At 39.4% G+C, this 21,466-nt stretch overlaps 2 protein-coding genes across 2 annotated transcripts in view; both read right to left on the bottom strand.

The window, feature by feature from the left end:
• Positions 1–7,209, bottom strand: part of LOC308101240 (uncharacterized protein) — a 28,943-nt gene extending 21,734 nt beyond the window's left edge. The window contains exons 1-4 of the mRNA XM_080450638.1: positions 6,703–7,209; positions 3,890–4,087; positions 2,001–2,168; positions 406–684 (exon numbers count right to left, since the gene is read on the bottom strand). Of these exons, the coding sequence (XP_080306764.1) occupies positions 406–684; positions 2,001–2,168; positions 3,890–4,087; positions 6,703–6,757 (700 nt within the window). The 5' untranslated portion in view covers positions 6,758–7,209. The remainder of the gene's footprint in view (positions 1–405; positions 685–2,000; positions 2,169–3,889; positions 4,088–6,702) is intronic.
• Positions 7,210–8,915: 1,706 nt separating this feature from the next.
• Positions 8,916–18,071, bottom strand: LOC308101590 (serine/threonine-protein kinase/endoribonuclease IRE1-like; the record flags this gene model as incomplete). The annotated part of the gene is made up of 9 exons (XM_080451011.1): positions 8,916–10,294; positions 10,510–10,601; positions 11,970–12,093; positions 12,200–12,420; positions 13,119–13,279; positions 13,395–13,970; positions 14,738–14,776; positions 14,934–15,044; positions 17,873–18,071. 9 exons carry the CDS (start codon positions 18,069–18,071, stop codon positions 10,144–10,146), a joined length of 1,674 nt encoding a protein of 557 aa, XP_080307137.1. The 3' UTR covers positions 8,916–10,143.
• Positions 18,072–21,466: the final 3,395 nt, after the last annotated feature.

The following is a 21,466-nucleotide window of genomic DNA, read 5'->3' as shown; positions in this document are numbered from 1 at the left end:
TTCAATACGGCAATGCGTTCATATCAAAAACCAAATTCACTTTGTAATCTTTTGCTTTTGAATACTTAAAAGCATGTACTTCCGCATTTGTATCAATAAATGAAAATAAAATCAAAGAAATTCCATAAAAAAACAAATGTTAAGTTTAAGTTTGTCTTTTAAGTGAAAATAGCCGATCTACAAGCTCACAACGCGTCGCATCGCGGCGCGTTGTGAGCTTGTAGATCTGCTATTTTCACCAGCTTGGGTCCTGGGAAGACATCAGGAAGTGGACAGAGAGTGTCGAACTACAATCGATCGGTGATCACATCATCATCATCATCATCATCATCATCATCATCATCTTCATCAAACTTATCCCAGATCTGGATCAATATTCCATACGATACATAGCTGGGTACTCACAGTGCACCACCAGCTTCTTGCTGAGCCTCAGGGGGGCGTCTTGAGTGGGATGCCACACCAGGCAGTCCAGCTTCTTGCCGTTCATGCTCCGCAGGGGGTGCAGGGAGTACTGGCTGCTGACAAACCCGCTCTCGGAGGTCCGGTTACTGGACCTGCCGTTGAGATCCGTGTCCCAGGAGAGGCGCGGGGTCGGACGGGCCACGGAGCGGCAGGTGGCGGCCACTCGAAAGTCCTGACCCTCCGTCAGGACCACGAGGTCCAAACTGGTGATGGGTCTGGCTGCAGGGGTCAAGGGTTAAGAAAGAGGCGCTACGGTGAGACTATCCATATTACACCCTAATCAGTGGTGTAAAGTAACTAAGTACATGTACTCATGTAATCAAGCACAGCGTTAGTTCAGGTAGGTACTAGGTACTGGCAGGCAGGAGGTTTACACACTCAGCCTCACACTTCTCCTCCTCATTCTCAACAGTTAATATATATTACACCCACTAAAACCAGACAGTCTTTACTCACTCAGCTCCTTTCATTCCCATTAGCTAACAAGGTTACACATTCGCCCTCAATCTAATGATTCACTTATAAGCGGTCTTTTTAAACACTGTTCACACTTCATGTTCAGCATTGGTCACAGCTGTTCCTGATGCTATCTGTTTTCAAACTCCCTCCACCTCTCCAGCCTTCTCCTCTGCCATTTAAAGGGATAGTTCACCCAATAAAGTTACTTATTTTCTACCAATTACACACACCATGAAGCCTTGAATTCATGGAGATTATTTTTAGTTTTTGTCGCATTCCTAAGCCAATAATTTGATGACCAGTGGAAAGATGCTAATGGTAGGAGACTCAAAGTTGACACTTTGTGTCTCCTACCGGAGCCGCCGCCGGTCATCAAATGATTGGCTTAGGAATGAGACAAAAACACAAACATCTCCATGAATTGATTGAATTGAATGAAGTCTCTATGGGGTGTGTAATCGATAGGGAAAAAAAGTCATTTTGAGGGTGAACTATCCCTTTAAATGTATGTAAATGTATGATTCTGTGGATGGTATGATGTTATATCTGTGTATCTTAAAGCAGGGGCGCAGCCATGGGTTGGCCTGGGTGGGCCGTGGCCCACCCACATAGAGAGCTGGCCCACCCAATACATTTTGCAAAATAAAAAATATACATATATATATATATATATATATATATTTTTATAATTAATTTTTGGATAAAAAAATCTGTAAAATCAGGCAAAAATAAGAATTAAATAAAATAACCCTAACCCAACCCTAACCCTAACCCTAAAACCGAAATAAAGTAACCAAAACACGCCCACAAATGACTAATATCTGCGCAATAACCGCACATTTTCGCGTCAGGCCCAGCCTATACTAGCGTTCTGGCTGCGCCACTGTCTTAAAGGGCTGGACTGCATGGCATTGGCAATCCAGTGGAGTTGTTTCAAAACAAAATAGTGTATAGAGTAGCCCTGCCCTAACCAGAAAAAAAAATATTGAGTGGTAGATATTTGGTGTCCTAAAGCGGCCGAGCATGCAGGACACATTATGTCAGTCAGTCAGGTGAGATGAACAGGAAGGACTTACTGTGGACAGTGAGGGACATCTGCCTCTCAAAGTACCCGCTGGGGAAGGTACTGATGAGACACGTGTACTTCCCCTCGTTGGACACTTTTGTGTTCATGATGACCAGAGAGGAGTCCACGGTGGGCTGGTTGCTTCTGAACCTCACATGGTTCGACCAGGAGCCAAAGGCTGCATGGGGGTTGAAGAGAGGTATGTTGCTACATCAGTGGTTCTCAAACTTTTTCATTGTCAAGGACCCCCAAAATCAGGGGTGATGCAACTTTGATGATGGAGAGGGCCATTCCACACTCACTCCAGAGGGACACATTGCATAATGTCGGACCATTCTATGTCACACAAAAGTAGCAAGATCTACAAGCTCAAAACGCGTCGCACTGCGACACGTTTTTAGCTTGTAGATCTGCTATTTTTGCTGTTTTTGAATTGGAATTGGAATTTAGTTTTTTGAAATTTTTAAATTGATATTCTGAAAAATAACATTTGTATTTAATTTCAAATGCATGTAGTTATACTTGTGTTAACTTTATGAACTTAAATACAAATACTTAAAATTTACATAAAAAAGACAATAGAATATTAATAGTCATTAAGCTACTAAAATAGACATAAATAGATATATCAGTATTCCTATATTAACCTTAAGCCGCCTTAAGTGAAGGTGGGGGCCGCATGTGGCCCCCGGGCCGCCAGTTGCCCATGTATGCCCAAAATGATATGTATTTGGCCACGGGCCCCCATCTCAAAATATGTTGTTCCAGGAACCCTCAGAAGCAAAGATTTGAGTTACAAATGTTCGCTTAAAAATATATATATTCAAAGATTTGCACACAATTTCACAATTTTGAAGAGAGAGGGTGGGGGGATGTTGCTTTTACAGCTTCACCCAGCTGAGATGGCAGCTCAGATGACTATGATGATTTTTAGATTTTAGAACTTATTTGATTTATGGAGATTGAAGTTTTATATTGAATGAGCAAAAAATAATTCTGTGTTTTTAATGGCACCCGTCTTCTTAAACCTGTGATCATGCTGAAAGCTAAATGAACATAAACAGGCGACCTGCTCTACTCGCTCATCTATGTCCGCCCTACTTGCTATTTGTGTATACTTGTGCTTTTGTCAAACATCCCGTGAAGACAGCAGCAGTGGTGTAAAGTAACTAAGTACATTTACTCAAGTACTGTACTTGAGTACAATTCTGAGGTATTTTTACTTTACTTGAGTATTTCCAATATTCAAAACTTTTACTTCTACTACATCTCAGAGGCAAATATTGTACTTTTACTCCACTCAATTTATTTGAAAACTTAGTTAGGGCGCGCTCCCACCGCACTTTTATTTTACCTCTGGGGCGGAATCTGTCAATGTTTTGTCAATGTAAATGCGTGGATTCATGGTCTTGCAGATTTTTCCAAGAATCCACACATTTGCATTGACAAAGCATTGGCAGATTCCGCCCCAGAGGAAAAATAAAAGTGCGGTGGGAGCGCGCCCTTACTAGTTATTTTTGTATATTTTGATTATTATTACAAGACATACACTAACCACTTCAGCCCTATTTCGGTCATTTGAAAATAGCAGATCTATAAGCTCGCGATGTGAGCAAAATGTATAAAAAAGATTTTGTATACATTTTGAACTTGTGAAATGGGACATTCTGCACAATGAGTACTTTTACCTTTGTTACTTTAAGTACAGTTTGATGCCTATACTTTTGTACTTTTACTCAAGTACATTTTGAATTCCGGACTTTTACTTGTAACAGAGTATTTCTATGTTGCAGTATTGATACTTTTACTTAAGTACAAAATGTGAGTACTTTTTCCACCCCTGCTTGCTATTTGTGTATACTTGCTTTTGTCAAACATCCCATGAGGACAGTAGGCTACCTGTCTGGCCATCGGTGTGGTGCGCAGTAGTAATGGGCTCCATGGTGCCATCCGGTTTCACCTTGTACCAGGTGACCTGCACCAGCGTGTCCCCCGGATCCACCTGGTAGCGACAGGGCAGAGTGGTCTCATGCTCCACCACGCACAGCATGGAGTGGTCGGGAGGGGGCTCAACGAAGTCTCCCTGCACCTGTGTGACTGTTATGTTTTGGACAGATAGATGGTTAACAGACAGACATTAGACACAGAGAGTCAGGCATAACGAGACAGGCATTAATGAGTTGACACAAATATATATTATGCAGTTGGATGGTGATGAAATGATCAGTACTGCTACGCAACCTGTTTCTCCAGGCAGTCCTTATGCGTACCAGCCAGCAATGATGTTAATTCACTGTTCTACCCTATGTTTTAGTTATTATTAGTTTAGTTTTATTATGTATGATGCAGTGGTGGAAAAAGATAAAATGTCTATTTTTTTTTTGAAAATAGCATATCTACAAGCTCACAATGCGTCACATCGCAACGCATTGTGAGCTTGTAGATCGGCTATTTTCAAATGGCCAAAATGTATATAGGGCTGAAGTGGTTAATGTATATTTTGTAATAATAATCAAAATCTACAAAGTAACTAGTAGCTACAGTTCTCAAATAATTGTAATGGAGTAAAAGTACAATATTTGCCTCTGAGATGTAGTGGAGTAAAAGTAAAAGTACTGAAAATTGGAAATACTCTGGCAAAATTGTACTTAAGTACAGTACTTGAGTAAATGTACTTAGTTACTTTACACCACTGCTCCTTATACGTACCAGCCAGCAAGGATGTTAATTCACTATTCTTCCTTATGTTTTAGTTCCATTTAGTTTTATTATGTATTATTTGTATGTATGTATTTTTATATCGTTATTCAAAACATGAACATGTGTTCCCAAAAGTGATCAGGGATAACACAAAAAAGTCAAAGACTTCATTCCATTGTGGTTTCAAAGTGAGGAGTACGCTAACAGCAGTGAAATGAACATACATGTATAGTATACAGCTATCATAACATAGTAATATATCACTTAACATAATATCAATATAACCTTATCACACAATAAAACAATATAAGATATCCTCAAGCTAAACAAGGTATTCAAAACCTCTGGTAAAGTCTTTCATAATAATATATTATTTTTTTTAAATAGCAGACTTTTGTACTCTGGTACTCGTTCAAGGAGACAAGTTTTGATCTTGTGTGTGTTTAAAGACACTATACAAAGGCTTTCCTCTAGTCCAGCATTGCTATGAATTCAGTTGCACTTTTAACCCATTAAGACCCGGGAAAAGCATCTGTCATTTTAGATTTGAACCATTATTGTATACTTTAGCTATTCAAAAATAGCAGATCTACAAGCTCATAACGCGGCACCGAGTGCCGTGCTATGAGCATGTAGATCTGCTATTTATTTTTTAAACCGTTAAAATTTGAGCAAATCTTTGAATGTATATATTTTTATATACTGTATAACATTTTTAACTCAAATCTTTTCTTCTTGGGATTCTTTAATGTCTTCTAAATCCTAACAGATTTTTTTTAAAGAAACGTATATGTCTATTTCAGTGGTTCAATTTGAGTGAAACATTTTCGCTTTAAAAAATATATATATATATTCAAAGATGTGCACACACTTTCACAGGTTTTCAAAAAATAGCAGATCTACAAGCTCGTAGCGCGGCAAGCTAATCCGCTATTTTTTAATAGCCAAAGAAATATACAAATTACACAGATGCGTTCCCAGTCTTAATGGGTTAATGTGACAAAAAAGGGCGGCTGTCACTTTGATAAACATTAACCATAGTAATCTGCTCTCATTTGGCTTCGGTTTACCCGGGCACAAATTAAGCAACATAACATGAGAGGATGGGTTTTACCGGCATTATTGGCACGAAAGTACAAATGCTTGGGTCCTGACCGCATCACTGTCATGCCAATAATAATGGTAAAGCACGCCCTCTCTCGTAATACTGCTTAATTAAAGGTTAGACGATAGACGCCAGATAGTCTCAGTTGCTAGTACCAAAAGTAAAAGTACAATGTTTGAATATAGCAGATCTACAAGCTCACAACACATTGTGATGTGACATGTTGTGAGCTTGTAGATTTGCTATTGTCATAATAGCCTAGGTATAAAATAGGGCTGAAGTGGTGAATGTATGTTTTTATAATATAATGATTTATATCTGCAAAGTAACTAGTAAATTTGTTTGCAAATAATTGTAGTGGAATAGAAGTAAAAATACTGAAAATTGGAAATACAACAGTAACAGTGCTTGAGTAAATGTACTTAGTTACTTTACACCACCGGTAGCCACACACAGTGCATTTACACACTGTATATGAATTGCACACGCACCAGCTGTGCAGGCATGTGCGCAGGCATGTGCACACACGCACGCACGCATGCACGCACGCAGGCACACAGTATGTAGTCACTGTGAATCACAAACAGCTGGGAGGGAAATTGATCAACAGCCACCATTTTTTTCTGAAATATCAGACAGCCTCTTAAGTGTTCTCGTTCGTTCTTTCTTTCTTTCTATCTTTTCTTGGACTCGGTCCCAGTAGAAGACAACCCTTGAGAATGTTGGCCACCTGCCTAGACTTCAGAGAGCATAATGAATAAAACTAAATATGAAAACTATATAGCCTATAGCCTGCTATAGCGCTTTTCCAAACATTGTTACAAAGTGCTTTACATACATGTTAAAAACAGCAAACATCAGTAAGAGAAACATTTAAATAAGAACAAATATTATAGCGCTAACTTACCTAAACTCCAAAGGACCAGCAGACACAGTGACAGGCCGTTGGTCAGCGATGTCATTCTCCTCCGATGGTTCTAATCTGTCGAGCCACCAAATGGACGCTGAGACGGTCAACCTGTTTACAAGCTGGGACCACTTCTCTACCGGAGGAGACTTTCAAGGCATCGGTCCGAGCAAATCAAGTACAGTTAGCGATTTAAAAGAGACAAATCCACAAACAACAGCAGCCCTGCTTTATGCTGGGAATAATTCCTCTCTCTCTGACGGCAGGTAGAAACTGTTCTGATTCAGTTAATGACTCACACCCTCATCCACTATAAGCACATCCGTGACTATTATAGGCTAAGTCTAAAGTTACAGCTGTGTCCTTCAGAGAGAAAAAAAAGTGTGATGAAAAACAGTTCTGCCCTGGAATAAGTTGGAATCCTTTAGTATGTTTCTTATTGTTTTGTCAAAGTGTCAACACGATATTTTTTTGCTAAGCAGTCAAAGAGGGTGCAGCTATACCTGCTTTGGGGATACACCTGTCGCAAGTCACCTCTCTGCTCCCTCCCCTCACATGAGCGCGCAGCCACACACACACTCTCTTTCTGCCTCTCTCTCTCTCTCTCTCTCTCTCTCTCTCTCTCTCTCTCTCTCTCTCTCTCACTCTCACTCACTCTCTCGAAAGTTGCCTTTCCTGTTTTTCTCGTCTTTACATGCTCTAGCAGAGCCAAGGTGAAGAGACGACAGCACGGGATCTAGTTTGGACAAACAAGGATATAAATATCATGTCGTGTGTGTTCCTTTTAAACCAGAGGTCTTCAACAGGGGGTCCGGGACCCCTAGGGGGTCCTCAGAGTTACTACAGGGGGTCCGCCAAATCTTTGTGATATTTACATTAACCACTTTAACCAAGCATCCCTATTCTGAGGAGAACTTTGCCAAAAATAGCAGATCTACAAGCACACAACGCCTCGCACTGCGAGGCGTTGTGCGCTTGTAGATCTGCTATTTTCGGCAAAGTGGTTCAGTATAGGGGGGAAAAGAGTGAAAGTACAGAAAGTACAGAGCGAAAGGTCAGGTTTACTAAGTATTGTTTTTAGAGCATGGTTAAATGTCTGGAAATACACATTAACATGAATCCAACATGATAGCGCTGTGAAACAAGTCTATGAAGCTGCCTATGAAATCTATGAAAATAAAAAATACTTTATACAATATATAATGGGGGTCCCTGCTTTCTCTCTCTCTCAGCCAAGGGGTCCTTGGCCTGAAAACGTTGAAGACCCCTGTTTTAAACAATATTGTTTAAAAGGAACACACGCATAGAGCTAATTGTATATTTGGGGCATTAAATACCCCAGGCCTTGGCCAACATTATTTTGCATTGTTTTTCATTTAAAGACATCATATTTCTTATATTAAAATATTGTTGGTGCCTGATGGCTCAGCCAGTGCACATAAATGAATTAAGGATACCAAAAAATGGTTAAATGATCAATGTTAAGAAAAGAGACTCATAGGGCCAGTCAATCCACTAGCCTGCTTAACTAGGCCAGGAACAGCAGTGGAAGTCAAACAGTCCATTACTGCTACCTGCTGGTCAGAGAGTGCAACAATATACTGCATTCTGAATGAAGCCTTATGTTGCATTCACACTGGATATATTATTATTGTTACAACAAATAATGAAATGGCAAAAACTAGAATTGGAGATTTTCATTACTATAGGGTGTTTGTTCAGTAACAGTGTTAAATATCTCTATATTGTGATAGTAATCATTACTAGTGTTTGTTAGTGTTAAATATCTCTATATTGTGAGAGTAATCATTGCTATAGAGTGTTTGTTCAGTAACAGTGTTAAATATATCTATATTGTGATAGTAATCATTGCTATAGAGTGTTTGTTCAGTAACAGTGTTAAATATCTCTATATTGTGAGAGTAATCATTGCTATAGAGTGTTTGTTCAGTAACAGTGTTAAATATCTTGTGATAGTAATCCTTGCTATGGAGCTATATAGTTAAAACAATATATGATACAGTGGATATATACTGGATTTAATGAACAATATATGATACAGTGGATATATACTGGATTTAATGAACAATATATGATACAGTGGATATATACAGGATTTAATGAACAATATATGATACAGTTGATATATACTGGATTTAATGAACAATATATGATACAGTGGATATATACTGGATTTAATGAACAATATATGATACAGTTGATATATACTGGATTTAATGAACAATATATGATACAGTGGATATATACTGGATTTAGCAAAGAAGTTCATTTTCATTCAAAGTAAGAAAAGAGAGAACAGGGGAGGGGGTAAAGAAGGAATACAAAATAAAGAAGGAATACAAAAATAGACAACAATGTACATTATGTACAATCTACATATTGACACATAGCATATCCGTCCAAAAACATTTATGTACATGAGTGATGGCCGTTTTGATGTTCATCAGTGCTTGTCTGTCATATTTGATTGTATAACCAATGGCATGAGCAAAGAGGGGAACAACTAGACGATGTAACGGAGAGAAACACAGGCCTCATCACCCTCTCGTAGCGAACACGTCACATACATCATTAAAAAATCCAAAAGACAAGTAAAAAACAACAAAAAAACAAAAACCCAATGCTATAAAAATAACACCCTCACATCGTATCGCACCATTAACTGTCTAGTTTACTTTCTACTGTTGGAAGTTCAGTTTGAATCACCTTCAGGGTGCTACTGTACCATGTAGTAGAGGTATTAGTCAAACTGAAGCTGTATAGACCAATTATTTGTTTACAAACATTGAGACTGCACACGCAGGTGCCGGTTTCATGTAATCAATTCCTAACAGATCCCCAAACCTGTTGTTTTGGAGAGCTCTGGATTCAGTTCATTCAATGTCCTCATATGTGTTGGCTGGAAGCGACCGTTGTGAGCTTGGAGGTCTGCTATTCTCGGTCGTTCTATGTGAGCGACACTTTCCCCCGACGGAGTATAAATTAGGCTTGAGGGGCCTAGACAGTGACAGTTACGCAGACAGTTACAGCAGACAGCTATAGCAGGCGGCTATAGCAGGCAGGCGCTGGTGCCGTTATCACAGGGAGCGCTCCCTCCTATTGGCTGGGGGAGGGTGATCTTTGTTACATGTACTCCTATTGGCTGGGGAGGGTGATCTTTGTTACATGTACTCCTATTGGCTGGGGGAGGGTGATCTTTGTTACATGTACTCCTATTGGCTGGGCGGCACATGTCAATGGGGAATGTTGAATGGGAGGCGCTATTTCCTCCCGGTGGGGACAACTAGATTGGTGGGGAACATGTTTTCTTACTACAGGCTACTGCATATTGGACTCTTTAATCATGAGAGTCCTACAAGACACTGAGTCGTTGAATACTGAAGACTGAAAAGTGTCTTTGTCTAAAGGGTTTGTGGACTTTCATACAGAACTGATGAAGACATCTTCTGTTTGAAACATGTCCTTCAGGGTTGGCCTTGAGTTCCAGTCTTGTTTTTGGGCAAACTGGTAAACACATCCAAACAGATCAGGAAACATCTCCATCAGGTCAACACCAGCTGCCTCTTCAGCACTGTGAACACAAAGCAGTGATCACTGGAGTCACAACATCTGATGGTGAACACACAATTCAAGTGTCCTACAATTCAAGTGTAACACTGATAAACAGAACAGACTTGGACCGACACTTAACAGCCAGAGAAATTGCTGCATGAGAAGTGCTCTATACATTTTGGTGGGTATCAGATATTTATTTAAGTTTGTGTTTTTAAATGTAATTTAACTTACTAGTGCTCATGGAGATTGTGAATGAAGCGCAGCAGTCCAAAAGAGTTCTCAGGGTACGACTTCATTTCATCCATCTTCAACTCAAGTGGTAACTGGACAAAAATTATAAACAACTTAAAGATCAAATGAAAGGGACTTGATCTTTTACACACAGAAACACACACACACACACACACACACGCACACACACACACACGCACACGCGCACACGCACACGCACACACGCACACGCACACACGCACATGCACACGCGCACACACACACACACACACACACACACACACACACACACAAACACACACACACACACACACACACACGTATGACATGTCCATGTCTACCATTACAGAGACATCAGTATCCAATGAGAAAAACATACAGCTTGAAGATTAACTTAATGACTTGGGAACATGAAGCTGGATATGAGCTTTAAATTATGCTTTAGTTACCTTGACAAGACAAGTGTATTTTAAAAGTATATTTCATACACAGAGGCATTTAAAGGCATTACAAAGGTATTGTAAAGGGAATGAAGAGATAATGCAATATTCATTCATTCCCGTATCTAGTGTGTTTCACCAACTGAGGGCTCTGGTGAGACTGGAGACTGACTTAAGGCTGGATGAACATTTTGAAGAACATAAGTGTCCAGGGAACCTCAGTGTAAAGATTCTTATCATGCCAGGTGACTCAGCACATTTTAGATCTGTTCTTTCATATCCAACTGTGCCACACGTCACAATATCTGAGACTATAAGCTGACATATCAGAAGCACTAACCTCGTCATTTACTCTGACCTTTCTTGTTAGAAATGTATGAATTTAGTTGTTAAATAGAATGCTGGAGATTTTACATCTAGATTGTGTCTGTTATGGTTCTCATATTATAGACTGTCTCATCTTGTTCTGGTCTGAACCTTTGTGGAAATTACTTATTGAGTTACACTGAAGATGACATTGTTAAAGTGAAATAAAGAATATAATGAATAAAGAAGTAGTGAAATAGAGATAATAAAGGTTAAAGGCAGACTAGGTAACTTTGAGCCAAAAAATATATATATATTCATTTCCCCCTATATCAGACACATCCCTCTGGCTGTATTTTGGTTTAATTCCACTGTTTATATTGACATTCATCCCTTTGCAGGGACTGAACAGTCCATGGGGGGAGAGGGGGGGAGAGGCCGGAGCTCTTAATTGATCCCTGTGAACTTCAGAGGGGTTGTGCACTGAGTTGATTGATTGGGCCATAAAAGTGTCAAACTCGTCAGTGCTCTCTCTAATCAATGAATGACCCTAAGCCTGCAATCACCTTGATACCTGTTAGAGAGATCTGAAAAGCTAGAGCATTAACGACTTCTGATTTTTGCAAGTTGGCTTTCTGTCAGGGGGTAGTATGATAATGATAGGCCTACATAGTGTTGGATACATTTATCCAACACTATTAGTAATAAACTCACTTTGTGTTTCCATGTGTTGAACTGTCCCTGCTCAGCATACTGGTCCAGTACAGTGATGAGGTCCTTGTCATCGTCTGGACAGTTGTCAACCTCCTTTCCAATCCTTCTCAAGTACTCTACTCTCCTGGAAAAACAATATACAGAAAGCATTAGACTATGATGAACTGAAATAACGTTTAGATATCAGTGAATGAATGAATAATGTGGAAGGGAAAATATTTCTATCATACCTGTCGTTTGACCAAAATAAAGGATGAGCCAAGCATTCCTCCACTGTAGGTCTTTTCTTTGGGTCTTCATTGATCATCCTCTCGATGAGATCCTTGGCGACCACATCCTGAACATGGTGCAGATTGTACTTTCCATCCAGAATGTTGCCTTCACATTTAACGCCTTTGCCAAATGGATGGTGTCCTCCAGACAGGATGTAGTATATCAACATCCCAGCCACCTTAACTCTTTGACTGCCAGAGTATTTTCATAAAGTACTCCCCCAGTGCCAGCAATTTTCGTGTTTTTTTATTTTTTTATTTTGAATTTTTCTCATGAAAATAATTTAAGGACACATAATGTAAAGACCCAGCACAAACCCGCCACCAGAGAGCAGCACATGACAGCTAGATCATGTCGTTGGGTCTCTCTCACCCTTCTTCATAGATTAGACAAGGAAAAACATGAAAACGGATGTGACGTCACCCAGACTGTTTTGATCAGCGAAAATTACGTTGTGAGACACGACGGCGATGACTGATCGTCACCCAGACCATAGATTATAGAAGAGAAGCTGTCCGTTTGTCCGTTATACCGTGTGAAAACCCGTTTATTTACCTATTTTGGACGAAAATGACTGGGGAAAAAAATCAAAAACCGGAAACGGAATCCAGGCCATGAAACCGGATGCAGATGTCCGTGAAGTAAGTGGAAATCGAGAATAACATTGAATATTAAGCAGCATAGCGCAATCAGAGATTAAACAATGAACGCGCGTCCAGCGCGTCGAGCGCGTCGACGGCCAACTGGACAAAGTAGCACTTGACGCGTTATCGCGTCGTCCGCAGTCAAAGAGTTAAGAATGAGCATGAAAATTGAGTTAGAACATTTTTGTGTTGTTATTAATTAAATTGTTCTCATACAGAATAAAAAAACAACCTGGATATCGGTGCTTCTTTTATATGGGAATTGATCATTGTCCAAAGTCTCCTTTGCCTTCCAGTGTTTCGTTCCTTGAACTCTTGTGACTAGGGTTGTTTGTCCTTTGGGTAATTCTCGGCTTATTCCAAAATCTGATAGTCTTGCCTTGCTTTGAATATCTGCAAGGAAAATTGGGTATATCAACATAATAAAGGGTTTTAGATAATAAATTCAGCATATGCTGCATATATTTCTGATATTATTTGCTTATTTAATTTTTATTTCTTAGCTTACCAATCAAGACATTCTGGGGCTTGATATCCCGGTGGAGAATTTTAGGATCCTGGTGATGAAGAATACGTAAGCTCTGGAGAAACTGATGTGCAAGTTGTTTCCTCTCTAGTTCAGAGAGCCTGTGTTCAGTGATGTATTCTGCCAGGGAGCATTCACACAACTGAAGAGCAAGGTAACCAAAGTTCTCATCCTCTACAAAGTCAACATATCGTACAATTGAAGGATCTTTAAGCTTTGGAAGACGTAAAAAGTCTGTCTCGTTCTTCAGCACATGAAAGAAGAATTTAGACATTCTTTTCACTACGACTTCAGTGCCATCATCTGTTAACCCTAAGAAGACCTCAGTTCCATCACTTCCCACTGCGATGCGGAATTCTTCATCTGTCACAAACAGAAGACTCCTAACTTTGGTAACTTTACAGTCATCAATGTTTGCAAGCTTCTCTAACTGTGGCCTCCATCTTTCACTGACTGGGGTCCATTTCCGTGGTTCTGGTGATGTAATAGGAATGACGTCATCTCTCTGCCCCTCCTCTTTTACTGACATGTTAGTCATCTCTTTGGATTCTGATGGCTCTGTAATGGAACACATGGAAACATATAGACATGACAAAAGTATTCCTCCAATTTTTTCCACTTTTCTGCATAGACATTGTATTTCCCCACCTATATATATATATATATATATATATATATATATATATATATATATTTATATATATATATATATATATATATATATATACATACATATATATTCCAATCACAGACATACATATGGCCATAAAGAGACAGAGGGTGGATTACAAACACAATATTTACATTTTGTGCATCTCTAACAGACCGAAATGTTGTTATTCCCACTATAACCTTTTAATGGCATTTGAAGATTTGCTTTGTACCCCACAGTGTTTCAAATCGGCCTCATGGCCAATTCACATTTTAGCCTATAACTCTTGGACCGTAAGCCGTACAATCAAAAAACCTTTCCCTCGATTCCTTGCATCATGATGCAAATCCCCATATAGGCCACGCCTATATGGGGATTTCCCACCAGGTCAAGGAAGATCTGCCACCCAAATGCCCAAAAATATGTCACCCTAATACAGTTGATCAAAATGATAAATAAATGAAGTTGTAGTTTCTCACCCAGGAATACCTGTTCTTCATCTGAAACAATATGAAATATTGGATTATCATCTATAATTATGTATAACAAATTTCCAGGCTTTCACGCACACGCACGCACATGCACATGCACACACACACACACACACACACACACACACACACACACACACACACACACACACACACACACACACACACACACACACACTTACCTCCTTGACATATGATGGAGGGTGTGGCTGTGTCTCGTTCTGTAAAAGTTGAGATGTGAGACAGTGAAAGGTCATTGTGGAGACACTAATTATTTAGATCCTCACATAGTTATCATTATATATTTAAAGATGGATGGATGTGTCAAATATGGATTTGAAAAATATATATAAATTAACAAAGTTGTTCAAGACTTACTAGTTTGCTTCTTCTTTTTCCAGTAGAAATATCCCAGTATTGCTGCCACCAAGATGATGATCACTGTTAAAACAATCCCTGCAATCACTCCTGCTATCAGAGAGACATTCTCTGAAAGACAGTGAGTCATGACACAACTGTTACACTATGTAACATTATAATCCATCAAATTTGCGGTGATGTTACAGTAAGTCACTTTAGATAAATGTACATTTATTGATAAATAAATGTACATTTGCTTTGCTTATCAAGGAGCCTGAGAAAAACATCCTTCTGCTTTGTTGTAAGTCCAGAGTAGAAACAGCTTCACATGTGGATGAAGACTTTATGATGAAATGATAATCTGACATTCACATCGTTCACATCAAGTTGTATGTTTTTTTTAGTTTTTTTTTTTACAACGTGTTGTTTGGTACCACAGTTCAATGTATAGTTTTAATAAGTGGTTTAATAGTTGACAGTTATAGGTATATTGATCAAACACCATTTCCATGTTGCAGTGCAGGACATAATAGGGCATAGCAGTGGTGGCCATTTTGTGGCGGCACAGATCGAAAGCCCATTCTTTTTTCCCATAGAAATTTCTGGAAATATAAATTATGTTAAGCCTGGAACCAAGCCGTCCAGGCTCCTGGTGAACCAAGCCATAAAACATTTGATTCTGTGTCCAAACATATTTGAAAACCGCAATAAAGGGTATTTAATAAATATAGTATAATAATATAATTAAATATTCAAATTATGTATTTACACAAAATCTAATGTTTTATGATCAAGATTCACCAGGATCCTGGATGGCTTGGTTTGAGGCTTAAAATAATAAAAATAATTTATATGAATATTTTTAGAAATCTCTATGGGAAAAATGAATGGGCTTTCGATCTGTGGCACCACAAAATGACTGCCACTGCTATGCTCTATAAGTGCACAACCAATGTGATAAATGCATAACTGCAATACCACTATAATAACAAGAAGGGATGACAGATGTAAATGAATTACAAAGCTCACTCTGGCCCAACAGTTGTTGTGCAAATATAGCAGGTAAAGAGTATTGCATGTACAGATTAAGGGTGCAACAGTTAATCGAATTAATAGATTTAATCGATTATAAAACACAATTGATAATCAATTTTAATTAAAAATAATAATTTATTTAATCAAAAATATCTATATCTCTGTACGTCGTCCTCAGACGAGCCCTCCATCTGTGTCTCCAGTCAGTCATCTCCATTCTCCATACTGTACATCTGTCCAGTTTGTTTGTGATGTTTACACCACCATCTTTCTTTAATTAGCACATCCACGTATGTAGGTGTGGGACGTGCTTTTAATCAATGACCGTTAATCACATGGAGCATTCAGAATGTTTCACTCTGCAATCGACTCGTCTTATTTCTTAGAGTTATCAAACTACTTTCAAACCTTCATTACAGTGAGTGAATACAGTGTTACAGTATGACAGAGGTGTTTACAGAGGTTCCTCAAGGTGTTAAACAGTAAAGGAAAGGTTCATTACCTGGTTTAACACTGTGTATCTCAACAGTGTGGTTGAAGTGTGGTAGGTGAACTCTACAGGTCATATGCTCTGTTAGAGCCACTGTCACAGTCCTCTGGACAACATAACAGTGATCTGAAGGTTTCTCTGTCACTGAGGGTTCAGCATTGGTGTTGTTTCCATCACTGTCCAGCCAAGACATCTCAGGTTCAGGATACCAGCACCCAGAAACACATCTCCAAGATAAGAGATCACCTTTTATTCCAGTTAAAGAGATCACTGGCTGAGACACAGACCCTGCTAAAACACACAAACAGATCATCAGTCATTATCAGTCAATCACTTATTATTCCCTGCACAGTAAGTAGTTACATGACATACGTTTCCGTTACAACCCTCAGATTTTGTAATTGCATCCTTTCCCCTCTATTTTCAGACTGAATGTGAACCAATAGAAATGTTCTTCTTCAGCCTATACTGATCACTGTGGTCGGCTCTGTTCCTTTATTAGTTTATGCAGCCTACACTGTAGAATCCTCAGTGCTCATTTAACTTATTGGTACTTTAAGACAAAGAGTGTACAAATGGAACAGATCCATTTGGTTCCATTTGTAAAAAAAAACTGATACATTTATCATTTATAAATCATTTAGACAAGCAATACACTTAGATGAAAGTTGTGCTTAAGAATGTAAATCTCAGAGGCACATATTGTACTTTTGACAACACAATTATTTGACAGCTTTATTTACAAGTTTGCAGATGTAGATAATTATTACGAAACATACATTAAACACTTAAGCCCTGTTTCATATTAAGCATATTCACATCATGACACGTTCCAAGCTTTTAATAAATGTTGGCAAATTTAAGTGGACATTATACATCCAAATGCTTTTTTTTAATGCAAATGTTTATTGTAGCACTTTGAGATTTGCCCAAATGTAAAGTGGATTATATATAAAATTATATTATCATTATTAATTATTATTATTATTATTATTACCCTTATTATTATTATTATTATTATTATTATTACTACTATTAGTAGTAGTAGTAGCCACTTTTACAACTCATTTACTACTTTTTATGCTGTAAGTGTATTTTGATGCTTTTAACTTTAAAGAGTATTTCTACATTATGGTATTGATACTTTTACTTAAGTAGAAAACTATCTGGGTACTTATTCCACCGCTGTCAGTTTGTGAGGCTCTCTCAGTCAGCCTGACTCACTGATAGGACCCTGAGCCTTTTAGTATTGACTTAATGACAGCTATGTTGTCATGATCTTTATTGTTGTTTTTACATCCATTGTTTTATGAACAGTAAATCTTACCAACAAGGAGCTGGATATAACTGCTGCTGCTCAGGCGTGGAACAAAACATTTGTACGTCCCCTCGTCTGAGAGCTTCACCCTGGTCAGCTTCAGTGAGATGTTACCACTAGACAACTGCTCATGAAACATGGACGTCCTCCATTTGTACAACGGGTTCAGTTGGTCAGTAATGACATGTCCATATTGGAGCATGTGTACGTACTCAGGCTTCAGGCCAGGTCTGGTCCACTCCACCGTCCCCCTCATGTTGACAGATGGTTCAGTGTGACAAGGAAGGATGACATCATCTCCCACCCAAGCCATCACAGTCTTAGATGACCCTATGACCTGAGGTTGTCCTTAAAACAAAACAATGTATTTAGAGTAGAGATATTAATCTGTAATGTTTAATGTGTATTTAGACAAATATACAGTGTGTTGTGTGTGGTGTCGGGTCTGGATCTCTTCCTGGTGAAATCTCAGTGTGTGATCAATCATATAGTGCAGTGGTGGAAAAAGTACTCTGATGCTTTACTTAAAGAGGTGGTGCCATGGTTCTGCACTTTTTCTGTTTTTCATGTGTCTGTATGAGGTTGATAGAACTTCATTAAGCCCCCAGGTGGTGTTTTTATGGTGTTTTATGTCTTCTCTGACTATTTTGAGTTTCTACCTGGAGGCTGAAACCTTGAGGGTCAAACGTGCCAATAGAGAAACAGGGCTTTAGTGACATAGTAAAAACATTCCCTCAAACAAAGATAAGAGATTTCGAAGGTCCATACTTGACAATAATTATGGTTGCCTACCATCTAGTCTAGTGTATTCAATTTACGGCTTCTCTTGTATGTAGGAATGGAGGATGTGGTTGCCACTAGGTGGAAGTGGGCATTCCACAGCACAACACAACACAACACACAATAGTTACTTTCCATCACTGATATAGAGAACGGGCATAGGGAGGAGTCGAGGAGGAGCCTAGCTACCAGTGACGTATTTCGGCGGCCATCTTAACTAGGGTCGTATGAACAGCTAGCCGTATCAACAACAACATTGACAGCTACTCACAACGTCTCCTGAACGCACAGTCTGTGTAAAGTCTACAACACATACACACACAATGCGTGACAGAGACATACCATACAGAGAGAAGCTGAACGCGGACGCAAAGGCACGCTACCTGGAAAAAAATTCATTACATCTGTGCCCCAGATCATGTAATGACAATGTGCCCAGTCAGAGTCACAATCATTCATTTCATAGACTGGTTCACCTGAACCGAAAATAAAATATAGTCATCTTGAGTACTGATTATTTATATATTATTATTGATATTATTAGCGAAGTATTATTATTATTATTATTATTATTATACTGTTCATTCATTAATCATTGAGCTAGTAAGTGAACGGAACGGAACCTGTGTTGCCAGATTTTGCGAGAGAAATAAGCAACCAGGTCTATGAAAACAAGCCCAAAAGAAGTGGCTTAGTGACATCAGCTACTTGAAAATAGCCGATCTACAAGCTCACGTGAGCTTGTACATAGGCTATTTAAAAAAAAACTCTTGCAATAAAATAAAGAATACTTTTTTTTTTTTTTAACATTCTAACAACACAAATGCTCCCTGGCACAGAACATTTTCATGAAAATATTTGAAAACCACTGGTTTAAATAAAAAATAAAAAATTGGAAGCAAGCCTAAATAAGCAAGAACACTTTATAAATAAGCCACACAAAAAACGCAACCCGCAACTACCAATTTTACAAGCAACTTTACAGAAAAAGCCAGAAAAAGTTCTGCCCAAAGTCGCTTATAATAAGCCGACATGGCAACGCTGATTCTCAGCCAGACTCGGTCTCATCAACACAACATGTTTATGTTTATTGTGCGCTGTCATGCTTGTTTGAGCACAGGTAGGGAGCCTAAATGTGTTTGTTTCATTGTATTTAAGATATTCGATATAAATTCTTTTTTTTTTAAATGCCAGATTTAGCTAATACGGCCGTAAACGTCCCATTCAAACTGCTAGCTTAGCCACTAGCCACTTAGCCGGTGCTCTGCTATCTGCGACTCAGCACAACAGATGTTTATATTTTTATTGTGTGCTGTCATGCTTGTTTGAGCACAGAAGCATATGTGTTAGAGATTATACAAGTTAGATATAGATAGAAGAGAGATGGAAGATCATGTACACCGTCTACACTTGCTGCTTGCTGAACAACGAGCACAGGACTACAGCGCGACCAGATAGATAGAAGAGAGATGGAAGATAATGTACACAGTCTACACTTGCTGCTTGCTGAACAATGAGCACAGGACTACAGAGTGATGTACCAGGATGTACCAGCGTGACCAGATAGATAGTAGAGAGATGGAAGATCATGTACATTGTACACCGTCTACACTTGCTGCTTGCTGACTACAGAGTGGTGTACCAGCCATAGAGTCTGTTAAGGGTACCAGCGCGACGAAACAAGCCTAAGACTAATGGCGGCCAAAGTGGGCGGAGTTAACGGAGCCTCGAACCTGTGACATAGCTATGTCCGTAGTCTATAGTGTGTTGTGTTGTGTGGTTGCCACTAGGTGGAAGTGGGCATTCCACGACACAACACAACACACAATAGTTACTTTCCATCATTGATATAGTGTTCATTAGTGTGATATAAACAGGGGTGCACATAACTGGTGCGCAGGTGCGCATGCGCACCCAAAATAAATAATGCGCACCACATCAGACGACGCGAGGCGCTTTTGCGTACCAACAGCTGGGACAGGAATTTCCTAGCCCTGAAACATGACTGTCATACCATGACAGTCATGGTGCCGAGTCCCCCTGGTCTAAAGTTGTGTTCGATTTTTTCACATTGCCATCTCTCACATAAACATTAACGTTCAGATTTCAAATATAAAGTGCTTACCACCGAGCCACGGATGTTACAAGGCGATGCGGACCGCGATGAGTACCCGTATCTCCCGTATTGTTCAATAAAAAGCATTTTAATCCCATCGCCGGCCATTTTCTTTTTTTGTTTTTTTTTGTTTTGTAATGTATCAGAGTGCAATACACCTCCCAACCATTAGTGTCGCATGGTTGAAAGTATCGGAGACAATTTGGAGAAAATGGCCGGCGATGGGATTAAAATGCTTTTTATTGAACAATACGGGAGATACGGGTACTCATCGCGGTCCGCATCGCCTTGTAACATCCGTGGCTCGGTGGTAAGCACTTTATATTTGAAATCTGAACGTTTATGTTTATGTGAGAGATGGCAATGTGAAAAAATCGAACACAACTTTAGACCAGGGGGACTCGGCACCATGACGCTTGTATACAAGCGTCATGTGAACCATGGCTAGGAATTTCCAAGCTTTTATTTTTTAGAAAAAATAAAAAATAAAAGCCTGAAGATCGAGGCTAGGAATTTACTTCCTGAAGCAACACTCACACAATCACGCTAAAGCACGCGTCGGCCCCATGTACAGCCATTAGGCGCAGGGGGACGCATGCTGTGATTGTGTGAGCCTCGCATCCTGACACACAGACAGGCTGCGACTCGCAGCTCGCTGCACGCAGCGGCTGTTAGAGGCACTCGTCACCGATGATGAACGCAACGTAATGGTGCAAAATATGCCGTGAACGTCCCAATTTGGCGGATAAAAGCAGCGCAGCACAGGGCAGGGAAAAAAAAAACGGCGAAAATCGGCGGAATTTGGAAGCAGA

This window comes from Gymnoscopelus braueri, assembly GCF_963280865.1.
Source record: "Gymnoscopelus braueri genome assembly, chromosome: 15".
NCBI classification, from domain to species: Eukaryota; Metazoa; Chordata; class Actinopteri; order Myctophiformes; family Myctophidae; genus Gymnoscopelus; species Gymnoscopelus braueri.
Note: the sequence above shows the minus strand (reverse complement) of the source record. Positions and strands in the feature narration are given on the sequence as shown.